A 23,745-nucleotide genomic window follows, 5' to 3' on the forward strand; every position below is an offset into this window, starting at 1 on the left:
TGCCCAGGTGGCCCACCGTCCTGGAGGTTCAAAGACAACAGAGGCCCAGAAGGAGCAGGAACGCCGATCTCCAGAGCCCACCGAATGGTAGGGGTGCAGAGAGGGCTCTGGAACCCAGGCCTAGGAGAGGGGCAAGTGTGTGCAGAGCACCCTGTGCCCTCCCACACTCGCCGAACCTCCTCTCGGCTCCGCTCTGTCCAGCCACGTGGAGTGGGCTTACTGGGGCCCAGGGAGGGCTCAGCTGGCTTAACCATGCATGGTTGAGCCCAGACGCGGTGGGGACGACCCAGGGGACAGTGGTCAGCCTCAGGGCGTCAGCTGGGGTTGCAGGTGGCGGGGGGATGGGGCTAGAGAAGCCCTGAATCGGGTCAGGGCCTCTGTCCATGCCCGGCCCAGAGCAGGAGGTCGCCGCAGGCCAAAGCCGCTCCGCCCCCTGGAGGCAGCTGCGGCCACTGCGCGGCCCCCTCCGCCCCGCCGCCCCGCCGAAGCTGGGAAGGGGCGGGAGCGCGGTTGCGACCGAGAAGGGCCGCCCAGTTTCTGTGCCCCCGCCGCCTTGGGCCAGCGAACTGGGCCATCCGCGTCCCTGGCGTCCCCATCGTCCCCGCCAATATTTAACAACTTGGTCTGGACGTCCTTGCGTCCGGGAGGCCCCAATACCTGGCCTCACTTTTCCCGTCCAAACCCCAAGGATCGATGCCTGGGACTGGAAAGAGAAGCCTCGGATCCCGGTGTCCCAGCAGGGCGGGGAACCTCTGATCCGCTCAGGCGCCCGCAGCTTAGCCCTTCCTTTGCATTCGGCCACCTCTTCCTGTCCCCCTATCCCGACCCTCTGGGACCCAACCGGCTCTCCCCACCCCCAGTGGGGCGCGCTCCAGTAGCTCCGGAACTGGGTGCAAAAAGAGGAACGAACGCAGGCTTGCCCCACCCTCCTGGGCCCCGCCGCGGGCGAGGGATACCGGGTGCCTCGGCCGGGAGGCTCCTAGGGGCTCTGTGAGCGGCGACGGGGAACCCCAGAGAAGAGGACGAGCAGATGCCTGGGTGCGGGGTCAAAGCAGGGCCCCAGGCCGGGATAAGAGGGGGGAAGGGTCGCGCACGTGGCCTGGGGGCGGGGCCGGCCGCTTCCGCAACCCCCCAACCCCGGCCACGTGGGAATCGGAGCCCTCCTCCATCGCGAACGGGGGCGCGCCCGAGGCCAGGGGGGAACCATCCGGGGAGGGGGCGGGCTCCCGCCGGCCGCGCGCCCCGGCGTGGGGTGGGCGCGCCAGCGAGGAGGCGGGGCGTGCTCTGGGAGGGAGGGGCGTGCCGGGATGGGGCGGGGCGCGCTCTGGGAGGGAGGGGCATGCTGGAGAGGGGGCGGGGTCCTCGGCCTCCCGCCCCGGCTTGGGGGGGTGGTGCTCCGGGAAAGGGCACCGGGGGCGCGCGCTGGAGTGGGGCGCGCCGGGAGGGGGCGGGGCTCCCCAGCCTTGCACCCCAGTGCTGGGAGTGCGCGCTCCGGGCCTAAGACGCTGGGCGCTCCCGGAGGCCTGAGTGGGCGCGCCGGGGGGCGGGTTCCTTCGGCCCGAGCCCCGCCCCCGGCGACCGCGCTCGGAGAGTGGTGGAGGGCGCGGCGGGCGGGGGGCGTGGCTGCGGCGCCCCGAGGGGGCGTCCTCCGGGCGGGGCGGGCTGTGGCCGCCCCCGCGGGCTCCGGTGCGTCAGGGCGCGTCAGGCGGGGCGGGGCAGGCCGAGCGCGGGCGGCGGCGGCGGCGCGCGCCGGGCCTCCTCCTCCTCCTCCGCCTCCCGCACTCGAGCAGCCGCCGCCGGCCGGACGGGCGCCGCTCCCGCCGCCTCCGCTCCGCCCGCCGCGCCGCGCGCCCTTGCCCGGCATGTCGGCGGCCGTGGCGTGTGTGGATTACTTCGCCGCCGACGTGCTCATGGCCATCTCCTCGGGCGCGGTGGTGCACCGCGGGCGGCCCGGCCCCGAGGGCGCGGGCCCCGCCGCTGGCCTGGATGTGCGCGCGGCGCGCCGCGAGGCCGCCTCACCCGGGACCCCGGGGCCGCCCCCGCCGCCTCCCGCCGCCCCTGGCCCGGGCCCTGTCGCCGCCGCGGCGCCCCACCTGCTGGCCGCCAGCATCCTGGCCGACCTGCGCGGCGGGCCCGGAGCCGCCCCGGGGGGCGCCTCGCCCGCCTCCTCCTCCTCAGCCGCCTCGTCCCCGTCCTCGGGCCGCGCCCCCGGCGCCGCGCCCTCCGCCGCCGCCAAGAGCCACCGCTGTCCTTTCCCGGACTGCGCCAAAGCCTACTACAAGTCCTCGCACCTAAAGTCGCACCTGCGGACGCACACAGGTGAGCGCAGCCGCGATCCCGGGCCGCGCGGGGGCGGACGGCTGAGCCCCCTCCCCCGCCAGGACCCCGAAACTGCGTGGCGCGTGGGGGGCGGGGAGGGGGGCGCGCCCGGGCCGCCGCCGCGCCGGCCGGCAGGGCGGGGCCTCGGTGGGTGGGGCGCGCGCGGGGGGCGTGGCGGCCACGCGGTCGGGCGGCGAGGGGATGGCCGCCCCGGCTGCAGTGGCTGGGGCTCCGGGGACCCAGCGAGGTCCGCGGGCGGGAGTGAGACTCCTGGGCAGGCCACCTCTCTCTCTCTCTGGGCCTTGTTCCGTTTTTTGTTTTTTTTCTTTTGCGTTATGGTCTGGGCGGTGGGCACTGTGGTTGGGGCATCCGGCTCTGGGGTTCTGGGTCCTCCCCCTCCCCCAGCCTCAGTTTCCTTATCTATGAAAATGGAGGAGGAACCGCGTCGCCGCCTCCGGGGTGGCCGCGCGGATTCTCCCCAGAGGTCGGCGGAGCACCTGGCGTGGGGCCAGGATGGGGGGAGCCCGGCACGTTTTCTCTGCGTTCTCTGTATTTTAACGAGGGGGAGGGCGCAGCTGGGAGCGCCGGTTGGGGCCTGAGTCTCGGGCGGGGGGACTTTATAGGAAGGTCCACACTATGTGTATTTCTCCGGCGTGTTTGTTCACCCCTATCTGGCAGGCGATTCGGGAAAGTGCGCAGGGTTGGAGCGGGGAGCGCTCCGGCTACACCAACGCCCCTCCTAGTGCAGTCCCCGGGGCGGCGAGGGGAACCGAGAGCCGAGTGGGTCTGGCCGTATTTTTTCACTCCATCTCCTCCTTGGATTCCACCTTCTGTACTGGGAGTTTGGACTGGGGAACAGGGGACGGTGGGCCTTGATGGCCGGCCTGGTTTTGGGCATTAGAGGTGCTTGTCTCTTACTGGGGAGGGTGGGGGGCTGGGGGAAGCCTGTCGGGCCGCACTTGGGCTTGGCATTCTGGCCTTGCCACCAAACAGAGGACCTCTACCCGATCTGGGTCTCAATTTTCTCATCTCTGTCAAGAGTGTGATGCTGTCTTTTATTTCATAGCCGTAGCGGGGGCCGTTTTGGGCAGCGGGATACTCCAAGGGGGCTTGGTCCGTGGGCTCGGATTGTAGGGACACGTGGAGCGGCCGAAGGGAAGCAGGTTGTCCAGAGTGGTGAGGCTGAGGTGAGCAGGGGCCACGAATGCCTTGTGGAAGAATTGAGGGTTCATCCTTGGGGCGTGGGGAGCCGTGCTGGGACGCCTGAGGCTGGAGAGCAGGAGGGCGGGTGGGGGCGGTGGTTTGTAGCCCGCAGGCTGCCCCCCTCTCTGTTCTCCACGCTTTCCACCCCTTGCTCAGTCCCTGTCCTGGTCCCAGGGGCCTGGAGGCTCTGCCCACCTTGAGACACAGACGGGAACCAAGGGCGTCAAGATAGGACTTGGGTGGGGTCTGCGTTTTCTGCGAGGACCCCTCGGCGGAGGGGTCTCCGGGTGTTACCTCTTTTTGAGGGCAATAGGGTCCGTGTATCTCCGCGGGGAGGGACACTGGGGGACTGTGAAGATGGCGAGGCAGCGTTGGGAACAGAAAGGGAGGTGCCTCTCTGGGCGGCGGGCAGAGGTCCAGGAATGCCCTGGCTTGTTGGGGGTGAGTTTGCCGATCTGAACAGACAAGGGGCTGAAGTGGGAGCCTGTTGAGAAAGCGACTCCCACCTGTCTACCCAGGTCATTCTTCCTATGCCAGATGGCGTGGCCTGAGAGCTTCATTTGGGTTTTCTGAGTTTCTGGGTTAAGTGGATGGGATGGCCACCTCCCACAGTGGCACCCTAGAGGCGCTTCCATAGGCCCCTGGGTAGTGGGGGCGGCGGTCCCTAAGCCAGCAGGGAGGGGAAGGATGGGTTTGGAGTCCTGGGAAGACAGGATTGTTATCCTGGGATTGCGGTGATAAACTGAGGCCTGGGGGTGCAGATGTGCTGATGATTCGCCACCGTCTACTCTGTGCGGTGGGGGAGGGCAGGGTGGCTCTCCTGGCACCCTCCCCCACCCCTTGGGAGCCTGCTGACATCCCATTCCAAAGCCCCCTTCACAGTAACGATTTGGGGACTGAGAAGGCAGTCCCAGGCCCAGGCACCTTGGATTAGGTTTCCAAAGGGTTTTGGATACTTGTGGCTTTCCAGACTCCTCTTCCAGGCCTCCCCAGCCCCCAGGGCCACCAAAGGGTCTGTGCAAACAGCTTCTTTTCGTGGAAGGGGCTCTGGTTTTTTCAGCTCCCGGAGGAGGGAGGGAATGGCTGCCGTTAAGCTGGTTTTGGGGGACAGGAAGTTCATGTGTTTTTTTGGGAGGGAGCCCCATTGCAGGGCTGTCCCTGAATGGAGTGGAGGCCAGGAAAGATCGCAGAGGAACCGGGGGCTGCAGGGCTGTCCCAGGGGCCAATGGGAACAAGTTCCGCCCCCACCCACCCCTGCCTGGGGTGCTTCTCCTCTGTAAAGGGAACACCCATCGTGGCCTGGCCCCATTTTTACAGATGAACCAACTGAGGCACACTGGAGGAGCCCCGCTGGTGCGAAGCGTGGCGCTCCCATTATCTTGGCCACATTTGGCCCTGGGAGTGAAGAGGCCTGGGGAGCAGTGGATGTTTTTCATGGGGGCAGCAGGGGGCAGGGCTGCACCTCCCATCCGCTGGGTCTGGCCCACAGCCCCTATTCCTAGCCCGGCCGGCTCTGGGCTCTCTCTCCCCTGCGTGGGGCGGGGAAGGACTTTGGAAGCTGTGGGTGATGTTGACGCCGTTGCTATGGTTACGGAGAGTGAGCGAGCCAGCGAGTTGGGGCGGGGGCGGGAGGAGAGGCTGGCTGTCGGCTCCCTGCTCTCCAAACCCCCTGCATCCCCGGAGGGGGCCCCCGCCCCCGGCATGCCAGTGCCCGGCACACTGTCAGCCTGCACCTCCTGAGGGTTTGCCGACACCCTCCCCAGGAGAGGGGCTCAGACCTGGAATGGGTCTTCTCACGCAGGGCTTCTCTCCTCCGCACTTAGGACATTTAGGGCCTGATCGTTTTCTGAGGAGGGGCTGTTCTGGGCACTGCAGGGTGCTGTGCAGTGTCCCCAGCCTCCACCCACCCCATGCCAGGAGCACCCCCTCCCCAGTCGTGACAATCACAAATGTCCCCAGACCTTGTCAGTTGCCCCCCAGGGGGCTGCAGGGTCACCCCCGGTTGTATCCCCTCATGAAGTCCTGTTTATTTGCACCTGAGAGGTCTTGGTGAGCCTCTGCTGCAGGCCAGCGCCGAGCATTCCAGTCCCTGCACCCCAGGACTTAGGGAACTGTGTTCGTGGGGGCGGGGGCAGCGGGGTGGTGGCAACGGGGATGCTAGTGATGACGAAAAACGCTTCCTGGAGGAGGCAGCCTGAGGCCCACTGGGCTGAGTGGGACAGGGAATGGGAGAGGGAGGACGTGCTGGTTTTGGGGCCTGCTGTGGAGGTAGGGACTTGAGGTGGGTAGGGGGCACCTTGGCAAGGTGAAGCCCTGCACTTAATCCCAAGGGTGGGGACGCTGGGGGCGGCTTCGAGGCAGGCTGGGCTTTGCAGAGGCAAATCCGTTTATGGAGAAGGGATTAGGATCAGAGAGGGGTTGAGGGCAGGACGAGATGTGGGAGGAGCGAGGCGTGCTGGTCTATGCACTGGGTTGGAGGGAGACTCCTCAGGTGTGCAGAGGAGTGTCTGAGCGCCTGCCGGGTTTCTGCTCCTTTGCTGAAGAGGGCCCTAGGAGAACAGGTGGGTGGGGAAACAGGCCCAGAGGGGGACACAGCCATGCCCCACCTCATTCTCCCCTCCACCCCCAGGCAGAACTATGAGCTCCTGTAGGGTCAGGATGGCAGTGCTGGTGGGCAGAGCTCGGGAGAACTGGCAGCTTATCCGGGGAAAGCTGGGGCAGGGCAGTGCCAGGCCACAGGCGGTGGGGGGTAGGGGGCCAGGGACTGCCCTCCCCCATCCACCGCCTCTTGAGCCTGCAGAGTGTAGAGAGCAGCTGGAACTGCCTGCACGTGCCCCAGCTAGTGGGATGGGGGAGGGCTCCCCCAGGGTTGTGGGGGGCGATAACCACCACCCCCACCCAGGCTGTCTGATAAAAACAGCCCAGATCGGCGGGGAGGAGGCAGATGATACCAGCGGGGCAGGCTGTGGGGGCGGGGGGCGCCGCCCTGGCTCAGGCGATTTCTGGAATAGAGGTTACACAGGCACCAGGGCCGTTGAGGCGTTGTCCCCTGCCTACCCCCAGGTACCCAGAGTCTGGAGCAGGAGGTCAGGAGGTCCTGGCCTGGGCTGGGCCTCAGGTGGACCTCCTTTTATGGAGAAGGGAGTAGTGATAGTTTGGCCGGGGGGCGAGGAGGACAGGGGTATTCAAGATGCTGAGCCAACATTATCTGCTGTTGCTCTTGTTGGAGCCAGAGCTTGATCCCCTAGGCCTTCTCCCTTTCCACAGATATGCATTAAGCACCTGCTGTATGCCAGGCTGGGCATTGCTGGGGACCCAGCTGTGAATGAAGTACCTGCTTTCAGCTCCTATTGGAGTGCAGGGGTGCAGATACTATACCCACAAGATGCGCGCGTTTTTGGAAGCCTGGCACAAGGACAGAGAAGCTGACCAAGGGCGCTTGGGGGGCACCAGGCCACTGTGAGGGGCAGTGCTGCTCAGAGAAGCTCCGAACAGCAGGATCAGCTGTCAGCTCTGACCCTAGGCCAGGGCGGAGCTCAGGAAAGCTAAGCGCAGTCTGGGTGGCCCAGGTGGGAGATGCTGGACTACTGCACTAGTCCAGGCGTGAGCTGGGAGGGGCAGGGTGGGGTCTGGACAGATCCCGAAGGCGATGGGATTTGGCTGGCGGGTGGCACATGGGGAGGTTCGAGATGGACACACGGGCTGGTATGCCTGCCTGTGTGTTTGGCGGGAACAGCAGAGGGTTTGGAAAGGGGAAGTCTACTGGAGGAGTGGGGATGGGGGAGGCAGGAAGCTTTGGCTTTGGGAAGTCAGGGGAGCTGGGGGGCACAGTGAGTGTGGGGGTTGCTATGGCCCAGATGGTATTCGAGACCCCACCCCCAGGCTGGTGCGGCCTCACCACCAGTGTTCCCCCTTTTTTGCAGCGGCTCCCAGAAGCAGCTGCCTATAGGTTCTATAGAACCTGCTCAAGGATCACCTTAAGGAGCCCCTGCCCCTCCCTGGGTGGGTAAGAGGCCTCCCCCGGCCCCAGACATTCCTGGCTCTCCTGGAATGCTTGCTTTGCGGCTGGGGCTGGTCTTCCCTACCTGTGCCCTCCCCTACAGACCCGACCCCATCTCTGAGGTGGACGAGTGCCCCGGCAGGCGGCCGGCCACAGCTCCCCTCCCCACCCAAGCCCCCCCCAGACAAGCTCAGGAGGTGAGGCTTCCCTGTTGGAACCAGGGCCTATGGCACAGTCCTGCAGTCCCGTCTCCAGGCCCCTCCTGTGCCGGCTCAGACGGGGCCGGGCCAGGTTTCCAGGACTTCCTGGCCTCCATTTTTCTAGAGCCTGCCTGTTTCCGAGGCTGTCCTGAGCTCACCCGGGCCCAGCCTGAGTCAGAGGGTCAAGTCCACCGCGGCCCCGCCCACTCCGCCCTCCCGCGTTGTCCCCACCCACCGCATCCTCCGGGGGCTGCGTCCCGGCCCGGTAGCGCCGAGCAGTCGGGTGGCTGTGCACCTGGGGGCCCGGCCGGCTGGGGGCCAGCGCACTCTGGGCCCCCACAAGTTCACCCCACCCTCCTTGCGAGCGGATTGTGTGAGAGGCAGGGCCTGGCATTTCGCAGACGCGCTTCGCCCAGCGCGGCGGGGGTGGGTAGCCCGTGCACCCCCTGCCCTGCCACCCACGTGAGGCACGTGCGCGCCCGAGTCTCTGAGAGCGGGGCGGGGCTGGCAGGCACCCAGGCCGGCGAGGCGACCCTGGCCCCGGCGGGAGTGGGACCACGTGAGCGGGGCCGGCTGGGGCTGCGGATGTCCCCGCCGCCGCCGAGCTACGTGCGGCAGCTGTGTTCCCGGCGGCCGCGCGCCCCTGCCCCGCTCGCCCCCCTTGGCAACCTGCTCCTCTTTGCAAACTGGAACTGGGGGAGAGGGAGTGGGGACCAGCCCCCCCGCCCTGAAAGGGGAAGTGAACCATCTGACTGCCTGGCACCCAGCCGTGGGATGTCCCCCCTTCCCTCCTGCCGCCTCCCCGCCTGTGCCTTGCAAGATGGCGACACGGCGGCATGTTCCCTGGAGGGGCGCGCGCCCCCATCCTGTGGTCTGCTCCAGGCGCGCTCCCACAGCCAGACCCCCTCCCCAGACTGAGGCCCTTGGGAGCTGTCAGGGCCCAGTGGTTGAGATGGGAGTGGGGTCCCTTCCAGGGCTGCTTTGCGCCTCTTGCTTTGGTTGTAGACGGCCCCCAGCTGAGGGACCCCCGACCCCAGCTGCTGCTGTCTGCATCCTGGGTTGCTTGGGGGAGACTTTGGGTGTGGAGCAGGCAGCCCCACGGATTTGAGGCTAATGTTGGTCGTGGTGACAGTCGCTCTCTCCCCCTCTCCAGCCGCCTGGACTCACAACCTCTTGGGGAGGGGGGCTGCTGGTATCTGTCTGCCGTCTTCTGTTTTGCTGAGGGTGTCAGCGTTTGGCAGGGAGGAAGGATGGGAAGGGAGAAGGGAAGGTGTAAACTTTCAGCTCTTCTCGGGTCACGAGTGATCGTTGGTGCCCCTCAGTGGGCAGACCCCTTCACCCTCCCGTCCCCCACCTCAGCCAGGCTCCCCAGGGCAGTCCCTGATCTTAGAGCAGAGATGTCACCGGGTCACCCTGAGTGTGGCCGTGCCCCTCCTGCTGGCTCTGTATCCCCTCACCACGGTCCCTGCTTTGGGTCCTTCCAGGCCCCTGGCTGGCTGCAGTTCTTCACTGACTGGTGGGAGTGCTCCCAGGGCAAGAGCAGTCCCCAGTGCTGGGCGTGGGCTGCCCAGTTTGTAGTCCACCAGCTGAGCACCCTCCTGGCCGCCCTGGCCCTGCTGTGGCTTCCTTGCGGATAGGCTTTGGGGCCACCCAGGGGAGTTGGTTCTGATGTCTCTCTTGCTACTCAGGGCTCCAATCAGTGCCATGAGGGGCACATGCGCTCAGTCTCCATCCACGCAACCCACCCTGTAAAACCCTGGGATGTCGGGAACAACATCTGGGAATGCCAGGGTCCCGGGTCATGGCCCGAAAGGGTGGGAGCTTCGGGGATGCAGGGCCCTTTGTCCTGCACTGGGCCCTGGGTGCAAGTGGACTGACCTGTCCCTCCCCAGTCGTTGGAGACCCCTATCTGCTGGGGAGACGCTGACATCGCGATGCCACATGCTGTGGGCGTGAGACCCTGGCTAAAGGGAGGGGGTCAGGCGGCAGAGTTCTCGAGCAAAGACCCACACGGGGTGGAAGCACACAGGCAGGCCAGGATGGCGACGGCTGCTTAGGGGCAGGATGGGCGAGGCCCGGCCTTGGCTGTGGGAGGGGTCTGTGGAGGAAGTGGCCGGGTGGTGGCCCGCCCCTGCCCAGCGCCATCTGTCCCGCGGGGGCGGGGCGAGTCCAGCCAGCCAGGCCCCTCCCCTTCCCGGGAGACCCCGCCCCCTCCCCTCCCTGCGAGCTTTCCTGCCTGCCTTCCATCTAACCACACCCCGAAACTGTGCCTGCGGGTTCCTCTGACGTCCCTCTGCCTTCGAAGGGGCCAGGAGAGTTAGGGAAGTTGCCATGATTGTACCCCCATCCCAGGTGGTCATTTGGAAAAGGAGGGGATCATGCACAGACGGGAGGCCCCTGAATGTCCCTCGGGAGGGGCAGGGACAGCCTGACCTGTGTGCTCCGAAAGACCAACATGCCTTCTGAACGTGCCTGTGCCTGGGACAGACACTGGAGGCCTTTGCTAATCCCTGCCAGGGTCCCGCCTGGGGCCAGAGGCTGCGCCGGCCTGGGGAGCTTCAGCCTTGGGGGTCTGCGGGGCTTACTTACGGTTAACAGATTCTGGGCTCGCCGCAGAGTCCTTTCTAAGAGCTGGTGGGAAATAAGAGGATTATTTAGGGTCTCATGTGGGGCCACCGGAGGGTGGGTAGGGGTTATGTTCTTTACACTTTTCCATGTTTTAAATTCACACCCAGAACTCAGCCTCTAAAACAGCACAGGACAAATGCCCGCCACCCTTTGGGATCTGCTGGAATGTGTCTGTCATCTCCCTCGCCGCTGACCGCTGTCTGTCTCTGTCTCTCTGTCCAGGGGAACGCCCTTTTGCTTGTGACTGGCAGGGCTGTGACAAGAAGTTCGCCCGCTCCGACGAGCTGGCTCGCCACCACCGGACACACACGGGCGAGAAGCGCTTCTCCTGCCCTCTGTGTTCCAAGCGCTTCACCCGCAGCGACCACCTGGCCAAGCACGCCCGCCGCCACCCCGGCTTCCACCCGGACCTGCTCCGGCGCCCTGGTGCCCGCAGTACCTCTCCCAGCGACTCGCTGCCCTGCAGCCTGGCCGGGAGCCCTGCGCCCAGCCCCGCGCCCAGCCCAGCCCCTGCAGGCCTGTAGGGCCCTCGTCCAGCCCACCCTGACCACCAGGATGCTTCTGCCATCCAGGGGTGTAGTGAGGACCCACGGGGAGCCCAGTCCCCTTCCAGCTGTGGGCAAACCCTGAAGACACCCCTGCCCCCCTCCAGAGAGCAAGGAGGGGGCCTGAGACTGGACCTGGGTCTGCCTGACCTCAGAGGTGGCTCTCAGGACAGGTGATGGGGGCTTGTGTCTGTAAATAGCCATGATACTAACTTTCTTCCCATCTGTGCAACGGGGCCCCCCCTCTCCTCTCCACCACCCCCTGCTGCCCGCCTCCCGGGGTGGGGTTTGCGGGGGTGGAGTGGACTTCTGGGAGCTGGCCCAGGGAAGGCACCCCCTGCCTCATCCCTGCAGGTTGGGATGAAGCGTGCAGACAGCCATAGAGGAGCTGGGGGTTGACACGGCCCCTGCCTCTCCCCACCCTACCCCACCCCACCGAAAGCCATGGGAGCAGTTCAGGGAAACGGGGGTGCAGCCCGGCCGCCCCCCACTCGGGTACTCAATCTCAGGTGTCCACAGGTTCTGCCCACGTTAGGGGCTGCCCATCCCCCCAGACCTTGGGGGTAGAGCCAGGAGCGGGGAGACGTTAGGATGCCCGGAGGGGCTCTAGGTCTTGCTTCTGAGACCTGCGATGGGGAGGGAGGGGACCTCTGGGTTCTTCCAAAGAACATTTGACTCAGTGGAGGTTGGGAGGTGGGAGGCGGATATCGGGGTCAGGAGGGAATGCTGGCTTATTTATTTTCCTCTCTCCTCTCTCCTAGCTCCCCCTCTCTGGGTGGGTGGGAGAGAGAGGCTGCAGGGGAGGCTGGCACTGGGCCTGGCCCTCTAGCCCCTGCCCTGCCGACTTTGGCCTTTGCGGTATCACGTGACAATCAACTCCCTTAAGGACCTGCAGCCATTGGGCCGCACTGCCCTCCCTGGCCTGCAGGTGGGGCCGTAGAGCCCATGCCCACCAGGGTTGCAGGCTCTTCCGGGCGTGGGCTGCAGCCTGGCCAGGCCCTGCTTCCCCGACCTCCCCTCCTTCTCCTGGGTGCCTGGAAGAGGTGGGCCCTGGCCCGTGGTCGAGGTCCTGCCTCGTGGACTGGAAACAGTGGGCTGGCTGTGCAGCCTCCTGGGGTAGTTCGTTTTTTTTGCACCGGGTAGAATATTTTTTCAGGCACGGATTCCTTTTTTCTGGGCCCCCGTGGGTGGTCCGGCATCCTCAGGGGGTGTGAGTGTGTGTGTGGGGGGGTCTCTGAGCTGAACTTGGGTGGGTGGGGACTTGTCCCTCGGGGGCCACCTTCGTGTCCTTGCCAGGGGTCGTCCTGCTGTGGTCTGGGTTGCATTTCCTCTTGGGGGGTATTGAGGACTCCCCAGCCCGGAATGAGAAGGGTCCTAGGTTCCACGTCCAAGACCCAGAAAGGTGAATCCCCTCACTGTTGGCTGCAGGAGGTTTTTGGTACCCCCCTTTGTTCCAGAACCTTCCTGCATCTCGCTTGGGGGCAGGGGGGCTTTGGATGGCCACTGGTGTGCACCTGGACCCAGCCCCGGCCTGGCAGGATCCAGGGATGGGTGCCTGGGGTCCTGCGGGGAGGGAGGCAGGGGACGCCCTTCTGGAGCTGGGCTCGGAGGGTCTGCCCCATCCAGCCCTCTGCTCTCTGTGTTCTCTGTCCCTAGCCTCAAACCCCTCCTCTGGCAGCGCTAGTGAGATGCCTTAGTCTGTGGGGGTGGGTGGGGGACTGGGGCCCCGTTTTCCTTTAGTGTCTTTTTGGCCCCAGCCCTGGCCGGGGCCTGTCTGGAGCAGGGGAGGGTAGGGCTGTGGGTTCCAGAACTGTCTAACCGGGCCCCTCTCCAGTGTCCAGGGGCCTGGAGAGACCTGCGTCCACTCCTCCACTCCCCCAGGAGCCGCTGGTCACTGGGACTTGGTTCCAGCCGTTTGCAGGGGAGGTGGCTCCAAGGGGCGTGTGCTTTCCGTGGGTGGCGCTCCTCCCCCACCCTGCCTGGCCTCATCCTTGTATTTAATTAATTAAACGAGCCCCTTTTTAAACCCTACTCCAGTGTGTGTGTGTGGTCTCTCCCGTGCCAGTCCCCAGCCTGTGGGCACGCTCTGAACCCCTCTGTCCCACCCACTAGTGCGTCCCCAAGTTCATCCATCTCGTGGGGAAACTGAGGCAGCGGGCTAGTGAAGAGGGTCTTGGCCAGGCCCCTCTGGCTGAGACACAAAATGCCCTCCCTGCCCCTAGCCCTAAGCCCCGCGGAGGGGGCTGCCTGCAACAGCGCGCGCTGCGCCCGCCGGGTGTCACCCACGCCCTAGCGCAGCTGCGCCCCCCGCCCAGCTTCCCGCCCGCCCCGTTGCCTGGCAACCGAGGCACGGTGACATGGCGCCCGGGGGCGTCCGCCGCCCTCCCCTTCCGGTGCCGCAGGGGATGGGGGAGCCCGCGCCCCCGGGGCTGCTCACCGGCGCGGGACAGGCTCCCACGGAGGATCCCCCAGCCGCCTCCCAGGCTCCCGTGCTCCTGTATTGAGCGCCTACTGTATGCCAGCTCCCCTAGTGGGAATTGGGAAGAGGGGGCGGTGAGAGCTTTGAAGCCCTCCCCAGGAAAAACCACCCCGGACTCCAGCGCTCCCTAGAGCCTGGAGGCCGGCGGGGCTGGGGTGGGGCAGGGCAGGCCCCTCCTACACACCTGCTGAGCCCGGGGGCTTGGCCTGCAGCCTGCCGGGGGAAGGGGGTGGTCGGCGCCGGCTCACGCCAGACTCCTCCCCAACCTGGGCGGCGAATTCTCGGCTTTACTCGAGGACAGCCTCTCTCGTGCACCCCCAATCCTACCCCACCCATCCTCCCATTCTACCGGACGCCCCACAAACATTACCCCCGGGACTCTCGCGCCCCTCCAGCTCCTGCTGTCTGGGTGAAGGGGAAAAGGACAAGATGGAGGAAGAAGAACAGAAAAGACGCAGCCCCTACTACTTCCGGGTTCTTCATCATCCAAGTTACCCGCGCGCGGGAAAATGCAGCCCGCGCCCGGGAAAAAAGCAGACCAACTGAGCAGGCGCGACGTGACGTCATCTGAGGAAACCTAAACTTACTACGGAGACGCCCCTGGCACGCCCCTATCCCACCCACTGCCCGCCCATTTCCACGCCCAGGATATAAAAGTCGCCGCCTGCAGGCGTCGGCGCGAACTTCCCCGGCCCCGTTGCTCGTGGACCGAGGAACCTCGCCCGAGAGCGCCGGCGCGACTTCCCTGGCCCCGCTTAGAGGACCGGTTGAACCTCGCCCAAGAGCCCTGACCTGTTGGTCAATAAAGTTCTTTCTTTCCTACCACTTGCCTCCAGCGCCTAACTCTTTCCTGGCCAAAAGGAATTAGATAAATCAGGTGGTGCCGAAACCCGGGAGGAGACCCCTCCTCAGGGTCCCCCAAGGTCCGGGGAGCCTCCTCCTTCCACGCCGCGGACGGACCAGGACCCAAAGAACCGCTTTCTACCCATCCATTCCTCTAGAATCTCCTGGGGTAAGTGCCCTTTGTCTTTCTTTCCCACTCCTTGGCCAAGAAGTCCTGCGCAGGCCCAAGGCCACTTTTGAGGTCACCAGGTGACCCATAGGAAGCCTTTTGAGACAGAGACGTCTGCTCAGAAGTCTCTCCATCCACTTACGGCTCCACGAGCCGCCGGTCTCTAGTGATTCCAAAGGATGCTTTGGAGTCAGCCAGAGCCCGGTTTCCATTAGCCAAAGAAAGGCAATGGGTAATCCCCAGTCCAAAATTCCGCGAGACACCCCTTTAGGGTGTTTATTAGGCAACCTAAAAAACCTACAATTAGAGCAGGATCTAAAGTGAAAGCGACTGATTTTCCTCTCCACTGTGGCGTGGCCGCAATGTAAACTAGACAATCGGTCCCAATGGCCGCCTGAAGGCACCCTAGATCGTAATATTTTAATCGACCTTGGCAATTTTTGCCGGCGCCTAGGCAAGTGGTCTGAAATAAATTATATACAAGGGGCCGGGCACGGTGGCTCAAGCCTGTAATCCCAGCACTTTGGGAGGCCGAGACGGGCGGATCACGAGGTCAGGAGATCGAGACCATCCTGGCTAACACGGTGAAATCCCGTCTCTACTAAAAAATACAAAAAACTAGCCGGGCGAGGTGGCGGGCGCCTGTAGTCCCAGCTACTTGGGAGGCTGAGGCAGGAGAATGGCGTAAACCCGGGAGGCGGAGCTTGCAGCGAGCTGAGATCCGGCCACTGCACTCCAGCCTGGGCGACAGAGCGAGACTCCGTCTCAAAAAAAAAAAAAAAAAAAAAAAAAAAAATTATATACAAGGATTTTGGGATTTATGCTCTCGACCAGACTTATGTAGTCAATGCTCCTTAGCCCAAGTTATGTTGGCCAGGGCTGGGGTCCCCGTGGGGTCGGACAAAGAGGAGTCATCCTGTCCACCTGCAAACTCCCATTTCAGACCTCCAGCAGCCGCCTCCCCTCCTCTTCCACCCTATACTCCGCCCCCTTCCACTTCCACCTCCACCTTGGCTCCACCTGCCGCCCCTTTCCCCGCCCCCTCAGCACCTCCCTCTCGCCACCTTGATTCACCCATATCCTCTCACACCCGTTCCAAAAATTGTTCAGGCCCTGCTCCTACCCCCACTCCTACCCCTCAACCCCCTACGGTTCTGCCCCCCCTACGTGAGGTGGCCGGTGCAGAAGGTGTAGTCAGGGTCCATGTCCCTTTCTCACTAGCAGATCTTTCCAAGATTGAAAAACGCTTAGGAGACTTCTCTGCCAACCCTACGGTTTATACCAAAGAATTCAGGTACCTGTGCCAGGCCTACAATCTAATCTGGCACGACCTCCATGTCATTCTTACCTCTACTCTAAACCCTGAGGAGCGAGAGTGCATCCTAGCGGCAGCCAGGCAGCATGCAGATCAGTTACACTTAACGGATGCTGCTGTTCCAGTAGGGGAACAAGCAGTCCCATCTATTGAGCCAGAATGGGACTACCAAGTAGGCCAGCCGGGTCGCCGAAGTCGAGACATCATGACCCAATGCCTCCTGGCAGGTATGCAGGCGGCCTCAAACAAAATAGTTAATTTTAATAAATTAAAAGAAATTATTCAAGGTCCAGATGAAAATCCGGCCACATTCTTAAATAGGCTAACAGGCTTTAACCCAGTATACCCGATTAGACCCAGCCTCCCCAGCCGGGGCCACTATCTTGGCATCTTACTTTATTTCACAATCAGTCCCAGATATTAGGAAAATACTCCAAAAAGCCGAAGATGGTCCTCAGACCCCCATCCAAGATTTAGTCAAGCTAGCTTTTAAAGTTTTTAATTCGTGAGAAGAGACAGCTGAGGCCCAGAGACAAAATGGGGCCAAACAGAAGGCAGCCCTCAATGCAAGCACTAGCGGCAGCGCTGCAACCTAATCTCAATCCCAGACCGGGAGGTAAGCCTACTAAGGCAACAAAGGGGGCCTGTTATAAGTGCGGCACTTCAGGTCCAACACAACCGTGTTTTCAGTGTGGCAAACGCGGACATTGGGCAAGTCACTGTCCCAATCCTCGTCCGCCATCCACACCCTGCCTGGCTTGCCAAGAAGAAGGGCATTGGAAGTCAGATTGCCCCACCCTGAAAACGGGCATAGCGTCTCAACGTGGTGTCCCTTCTCAGGACCCTGGGAGCTCCTTCCAGCTCTTACACCTAGACGACGACTGAAAGCGCCTGGACTCGGGGACCCCCATCACCCTCGCCCAAGCCTCGGGTAACTCTTCAGGTAGTGGGTAAGCCAGTTTCTTTTCTTGTGGATATAGGGGCTACCCACTCTGTTTTGCCATCATTTAGTGGACCTAGTCACCCATCTCATATTTCAGTTATAGGAGTTGGAGGCACTCCATCTAGTCCTCTTAGAACACCACCTCTTAATTGCTGCCTGGCCAATAACTATTTTGCACACTCGTTCCTCATCATCCCCTCATGCCCCACTCCTCTACTAGGCCGAGATATCCTAAGTCAACTGAAAGCCTGTATCTCCCTTCCTACTAGCTCCCCCCACCCCGCCTGCCATCTACTTCTAGTATTAACTAACTCAAATGACTCCAACAACCCCACTAACCCTTTCCCTAATTTCCCCATTCCTTTGGACCCCCAAGTGTGGGACACCTCCACTCCTGTCATGGCAGACCATCATCCACCAATACTCATAAAACTTAAAAACCCATCTCAGGCCGGGCGCGGTGGCTCAAGCCTGTAATCCCAGCACTTTGGGAGGCCGAGACGGGCGGATCACGAGGTCAGGAGATCGAGACCATCCTGGCAACATGGTGAAACCCCGTCTCTACTAAAAAATACAAAAAACTAGCTGGGCGAGGTGGCGGGCGCCTGTAGTCCCAGCTACTCAGGAGGCTGAGGCAGGAGAATGGCGTAAACCCGGGAGGCGGAGCTTGCAGTGAGCTGAGATCCGGCCACTGCACTCCAACCCGGGTGACAGAGTGAGACTCTGTCTCAAAAAAAAAAAAACCCATCTCAGTTTCCAACCTGCCCACAGTTCTCTCTCTCCACAACACTTAGGAGGACTAAAACCAATCATTACTAGGTTACTCAGCCAACACATCCTCATCCCCACTCATTCTCCCTGTAACACCCCAATCCTACCTGTAAAGAAGGCAGATGGGACTTTTAGTGCAAGATCTTCGTCTTATCATTGAGGCTGTTTGCCCCACCCATCCAGTAGTTCCCAATCCCTATACCCTTCTCTCTCTCATCGCATCTAACACAACACACTTTACTGTGCTAGATCTAAAAGATGCATTTTTCTCTATTCCCTTACACCCAGACTGTCAGTGTCTCTTTGCCTTTACATGGGAAGACCCAGACACCCATGCCTCCACCCAGCTGACATGGACAGTGCTTCCCCAAGGGTTCCGAGATAGCCCCCATTTCTTTGGGCAAGCCCTTGCAAAAGACTTGGCCTCCTGTCCTCTTACAAATAGTAAAATTCTCCAATATGTAGATGACCTTCTACTCTGCAGTCCCACGAGACAGGACTCTTTTTAGACACTGCAATCCTCCTTAATCATCTAGGATCCAGAGGCTACCGAGTATCCAAACACAAAGCTCAACTCTCACAACAATGTGTCATATATTTAGGCATTGAAATCACTCCCACAATGCGCTCGCTCACCACAGACCGTTTAATACAAAATCTTTCTCCTCTCCAAGAAACTAAAGAAATCCAATCCTTCCTAGGCCTAGTAGGGTTTTTCAGACACTGGATTCCTAATTTCGGAATCTTGGCTAAACCTCTATATGCAGCTGTCGAGACTCCCCAAGGACCTTTGTCTAACCCAAAGTTAATCTATAAACATTTCACTCACCTAAAAAACTGCCTTCTCTCACATCCTACTCTCTCACTCCCAGACTTCCAACGCCCCTTCCAGCTTTTCACAGATGAAAGACAAAAAGTTGCTATTGGCCTTTTAGCCCAACCTGTAGGTACCACATACCGTCCTGTGGCATATCTATCCAAACAATTAGATCCCACTGTACAAGGGTGGCAGCCCTGCCTTCGGGCCCTAGCAACAGCAGCCTGTCTAACCCAGGAAGCGAAGAAACTCATCAGAGGCTGCAGCCTGACAGTCTTCTCTACCCACCGCCTTCAAGACCTTATTTCCCACAAAAGTATCAGCTACCTAACCCCGTCCAGGCTCCAACTTTTCCACCTCTTGTTCATAGAAGACTCTTACCATTGCCCTAGGAGTCTGCTCCTCTCTAAATCCAGCAACCTTACTCCCCAACCCTCTCAAACAACCCCATACTGAACACTCCTGTCCAGAACTTTTAGAGGCCCAACCACCTAGTCACTTACATTTACATGACCAACCCTTGGAGAGCCCACAGTTAACCCTATTTGTGGATGGCAGTTCCTTTATAAATTCTCAAGGAAACAGACAGGCAGGATACGCGGTAGTTACATCATCCACTGTCCTAGAAGCTAAGCCTTTACCACAAGGAACAACATCACAGCAGGCGGAGCTTATCGCACTAACTAGGGCTCTCCTATCTAGAGGAAAAACAGTAAACATATACACAGATTCTAAGTATGCCTTTGTAATTGCACACACCCATTCTGTCATCTGGAAAGAAAGAGGGTTCCTAACCACCTGTGGTACCCCCATAATCAACAAAAAGCAAATACTTAAACTGCTAGACGCTTTATCAGCACCTTCCAAAGCAGCCATCATACACTGTAAAGGTCATCAGATTCCATCTCACCCGGTGGCAGCTGGCAACAGTTTTGCTGACGCCACTGCCAAATCGGCTGCTGCATTATCCACCCCTACACTTCCTTCTGTTTGTTTTCTTTCTCCCCAATATACCCCTAATTACACCCAGGAAGAAAAAAACAAACTATTACAAGACTCAACAGCCAGACTAGCCACAGACAATTGGATTTACATCAGTAATAAATTAGTTATTCCTAAAACACAACTCCACACTGTCTTAAGAGACATACATAATTCCTTACACATAGGACCCAGAGCTCTATATAACCTTTTAAGCCCCCTTATCCACTGCCCTACACTCATGAAACACCTAATTATAATCAACCAACAGCGCTCCACGTGCCTCAAGTCAAATCCTCAAGGCGCGTTACGCGACTCCCACCCAAGTCACCAACTCAGAGGACACCAACCAGGCGAAGATTGGCAAATTGATTTTACCCACATGCCAAAACATAAAAAATTCAAATATCTCTTAACCCTCGTTGATACCTTTTCAGGATGGATAGAGGCCTATCCACAGGAGAGACTGCCAATATAGGGGCCTCCATTCTCACTGAACACATTATTCCTAGGTTCGGCCTCCCACTCACCCTCCAGTCTGACAATGGCCCAGCCTTCATCTCCAAGGTAGTCCAACAGGTGGCAGCCCTCCTCCACATCACCTGGAAACTCCACATCCCTTATAGACCCCAGTCCTCAGGTAAAGTAGAAAAAGCCAACGGGCTAATCAAACAACAACTCACCAAACTCTCACTCGAGACTCGACAGTCCTGGGTAACCCTCCTGCCTCTAGCCTTAACCCGGCTGCGGGCCGCCCCGTGAAGTCCAACAGGCCTCAGTCCATTCGAACTAGTTTACGGCCGACCCCTCACCTTACAACAGCTGCCTACGCTTTCTTCTCCACTGGCAAATTACCTTCCATACTTAACTCTTTTGAGACAACTACTAAGACAGCATGCAGAACTAGCACACCCGCCTCCGATGGGCACTTATAATCCACACACCTTTCTCAGCCCAGGTGATCAAGTATACTTAAAGAACATCCAGGCCAAAGACCTCCAGCCCAGGTGGAAAGGCCCATGTACTGTCCTCCTATCCACACACACAGCAGCCAAGCTATTAGGCCTCACACACTGGGTCCACATATCACAACTGAAGAGGCCCCCGCCAGAAGGCGACAAGTGGGAATCAACTAAACTCACCCCCACCCGCCTCAAGCTCACCAAACTTCCCTAATTAACACGTTTCCAGGCCTTTTACAACTATCCCGATTCCTCACCATACTGTACACAAATCTGGCAGAGTTTCAACACATCACACCAGATCTCTATTTGCCCCCAGACCCCAGCCCAACACAGTGGTTCTCTTGCCTACTCACCTTTGTAGAACACCTCCAGTGGCAAGGCGCGTTCTACGCTTACTCAGAAGATGAAGTCTTCTCATTCACTTTTATTACTATCCTCCTTCTACGTTCCAACAGCAATTACTAACCCAACCTTTATATGGAGATTCTCCATAACTGAAACTTGGTCCTCCAACAACAAGCAACATACAGTTCTGCAAGGCACTGCAGACTGCTCACCTCAAGGCTGTCAATCTGCTCTTTCCATAAATTTCTCCCTAACTTCCGTCGCTGATAGATGGGCTCAACCATCCATCCGTTTCCTACGTGACCAGACAGAATACAATTGTAAAAACTTGGCAACAAACCAATCTGGGTTGCCCATACAAATATTGTAAAATACACTATTCAATGCTAGTTAAATACACATGACAGAAAGTTAAGCAGCAAATATCTCTTCACTTACGATGGAAGAAGTGACCCCCTTAAGTATCATCTAAACATAAAAGACCCCTGGGACTCCTGATGGACGGACGGAGTAAAAGGAGGACTTTACGGAAGCGGCGTTTGGGACTCATATCCCACTGCCACCCTCCTAGTAAAAAGGACACTTGTCCAGCAAAAATCCCTCCCCAAAAATATACAAGTCCTACAAAATTTAACCTCAGTTGTAAAATCACAGGAACAAAACCTACAAGAGCAGTTAAATCCCCCTAATAAAAAAGACCCATTCTCATGGTTAAAACTTGTCCGTCAAGGGCTAAACCTAACACAAACAGCTAACATAACAAATCATTTTTTTTTTTTTTGAGGTGGAGTCTTCACTCTGTCGCCCAGGCTGGAGTGCAGTGGCACCATCTCGGCTCACTGCAAGCTCCGCCTCCCGGGTTCGCGCCATTCTCCTGCCTCAGTCTCCCGAGTAGCTGGGACTACAGGCGCCCGCCACTGGGCCCGGCTAATTTTTTGTATTTTTTAGTAGAGACGGGGTTTCACCGTGTTAGCCAGGATGGTCTCGATCTCCTGACCTCGTGATCCGCCCGCCTCGGCCTCCCAAAGTGCAGGGATTACAGGCGTGAGCCACCGCGCCCGGCCATAACATAACAAATCTTTCCCACTGCTTCCTCTGTGCTGCTCTTGAAAGAGCCCCCTTAGTGGCAGTTCCCTTACCCACTGCTTTCAAGGACCCAGACAGCTCCCGTTGGAGGTTACTTTTGGTGTAATCAAACTGTCTCTAAAATTCTTAACCATACATCCATCAGCCAATCCCTTTGCATCCCGGTGTCTTTAGTTCCTAGCCTAACCCTATATACCAAAGGAGAAGTATTCGAACTGACTTCACAACTTACCACCTCCAACAATAAAATCCAAAAGCGGGCTATTTTTCTTCCCATGGTCATTGGGGTTTCTTTAGCATCCTCCTTAATAGCCTCCGGACTAGCCACAGGGGCGCTTGCCCACTCAGTCCAGTCCACACAGACCCTCTGTACCCAGCTCCAGGAAGCCATAGAGGCTTCAGCCGAAAGCCTGGCCTCCTTGCATCGCCAAATTACATCAGTAGCTCAAGTGGCAGCACAAAATAGGCGGGCATTAGATCTTACAGCTGAAAAAGGAGGAACATGCCTCTTCCTAGGGGAGGAGTGTTGCTACTACATAAATGAATCAGGCCTAGTTGACACCAATGTCCAAACATTAAACAGAATCCAAAAGGAGCTTCAGAAATTTAACGCCCCCTTAACCCCCGGACCACCAGTATGGCTGCTACCTGTAGTACAGCAGATGCTTCCATTCCTAATCCCCATACTAATCCTCTGTCTTATGTTATGTCTTGCTCCTATTCTAATAAAATTTCTCCGAGCCAGGATCCAAGAAATCACCCGAGTCACCTTCAATCAAATGCTCCTGCATCCCTACACCCAACTGCCAACCTCAGACCCTAACTACACCCCTTAACAGCAGGAAGCAGCCAGACAGACCACGGCGCCCCAGATTCTTATAATCAATAAGATGTTGGACTGTCTGGGTGAAGGGGAAAAGGACAAGATGGAGGGAGGTGAACAGAAAAGACGCAGCCCCTACTACCAGGTTCTTCATCATCCAACTTACCCGCGCGTGGGAAAATGCAGCCCGTGCCCGGGAAAAAAGCAGACCAACGGAGCAGGCGTGAGGTGAGGACAATTTGAGGAAACAGAAACTTACTACGGAGACGTCCCTGGCATGCCCTTATCCCACCCACTGCCCTCCCATTTCCAAGCCCAGGATATAAAAGTCGTGGCCGGCAGGCACTGGCGCGAACTTCCCTGGCCCCATTGCTTGTGGACCGAGGAACCTCACCCGAGAGCGCCGGTGCGACTTCCCTGGCCCCACTGAGAGGACCAGTGAACCTCGCCCAAGAGCCTTGACCTGTTGGTCAATAAAGTTCTTTCTTTTCTACCACTTGCCTCCAGCGCCTAACTCTTTCCTGGCTAAAAGGAATTAGATAAATCACCTGCCTGGTATTCTGCCCTTCTGAAGCAAAATGTCTAGAATGTGGTGTCTACACTCACAGCCTCACGCTTCAATCTCTGACGGACATACTCGCATTAGGCTTTTAAATTACAGTGCCCCACCCACAACACACAGACGTGCCCAGAAACAGCGCCATCCTTTTGGTGCCTTTGGGACCCCGACCCTCCTGGGCGTCCTTCCCGCCCTCAGGCTGCCCTTGCCATGCCCCCTCAGTCGAAGGCAGTGCCATCCTGCAAGGTCAAAATCCTTGGGGAGTCCAGGGTGACTCCCCAAGGACTGTGTGTCTCACCACCCACATCTGGCCCATCTGAAAACTCCCTGGGCTCTACCTTCAAAATAGATCCAGAATCCGGCCACCTTTCCTTGCTGTAAGGGCCTCCACCGTGACAGTCTCGTCTCGCTACAACTCACCTAAACCAGTGCAATCACCCTCGCCCTGGTCACCCGGTGCCCTCACGGTTTGTCCTCACCGCCACCAGAGGGCGTCCGTGAGCACCTGGGGCAAGTCTGGTTCCTCCTTTGCCCGCAACCCTCCATGGCTCCTACTCCCCTCACGGTCAAAGCCCAAGTCCTCCCTGAAGTCCATAGGGTTCTGCACGACCTGCCCCGTCCTCTCTGCCCTTCCCTCCTCCTCTCCCCCTCCTTACTCTGCTCCAGCCACACCAGCCTCCTTGCTGCTCCTCCAACACACCAGACACAGTCCTGCCGCATGGCCTTTGCAAGGGCTGTGGCCTCTGCCTGGAAT

The 23,745-nt window shown here is 59.7% G+C and overlaps 1 protein-coding gene and 1 long non-coding RNA gene across 3 annotated transcripts; one reads left to right on the forward strand and one right to left on the reverse strand.

Moving 5' to 3' along the window:
• Positions 1-1,755: 1,755 nt before the first annotated feature.
• On the forward strand, positions 1,756-22,925 carry KLF16 (KLF transcription factor 16). Its single transcript, XM_007994662.3, has 3 exons — positions 1,756-2,319; positions 10,573-13,408; positions 13,770-22,925. The coding sequence occupies exons 1-2, from the start codon at positions 1,863-1,865 to the stop codon at positions 10,872-10,874; spliced, it is 759 nt and encodes a 252-aa protein (XP_007992853.1). The 5' UTR covers positions 1,756-1,862; the 3' UTR covers positions 10,875-13,408; positions 13,770-22,925.
• On the reverse strand, positions 3,336-13,848 carry LOC103233622 (uncharacterized). Of its 2 annotated transcripts, none has more exons than XR_012093277.1 (4): positions 13,745-13,848; positions 13,333-13,422; positions 10,312-10,353; positions 3,336-3,588 (listed from the first exon to the last, which is right to left on the reverse strand). It is a non-coding gene; the product is annotated as an uncharacterized lncRNA (long non-coding RNA). The 2 variants fall into 2 exon arrangements; XR_005239063.2 differs by lacking the exon at positions 3,336-3,588 and adding an exon at positions 5,894-6,071.
• Positions 22,926-23,745: the final 820 nt, after the last annotated feature.

This window comes from Chlorocebus sabaeus, chromosome 6 (genome assembly GCF_047675955.1).
Source record: "Chlorocebus sabaeus isolate Y175 chromosome 6, mChlSab1.0.hap1, whole genome shotgun sequence".
Classification (NCBI taxonomy): Eukaryota; Metazoa; Chordata; class Mammalia; order Primates; family Cercopithecidae; genus Chlorocebus; species Chlorocebus sabaeus.

Coding starts and splice junctions, on each gene's coding strand:
- KLF16 (XM_007994662.3), top strand. CDS start 1,863: ATGTCGGCGGCCGTGGCGTGTGTGGATTACTTCGCCGCCGACGTGCTC. Junction 2,320..10,572: donor GCACCTGCGGACGCACACAG/GTGAGCGCAGCC, acceptor CTCTCTGTCCAG/GGGAACGCCCTTTTGCTTGT.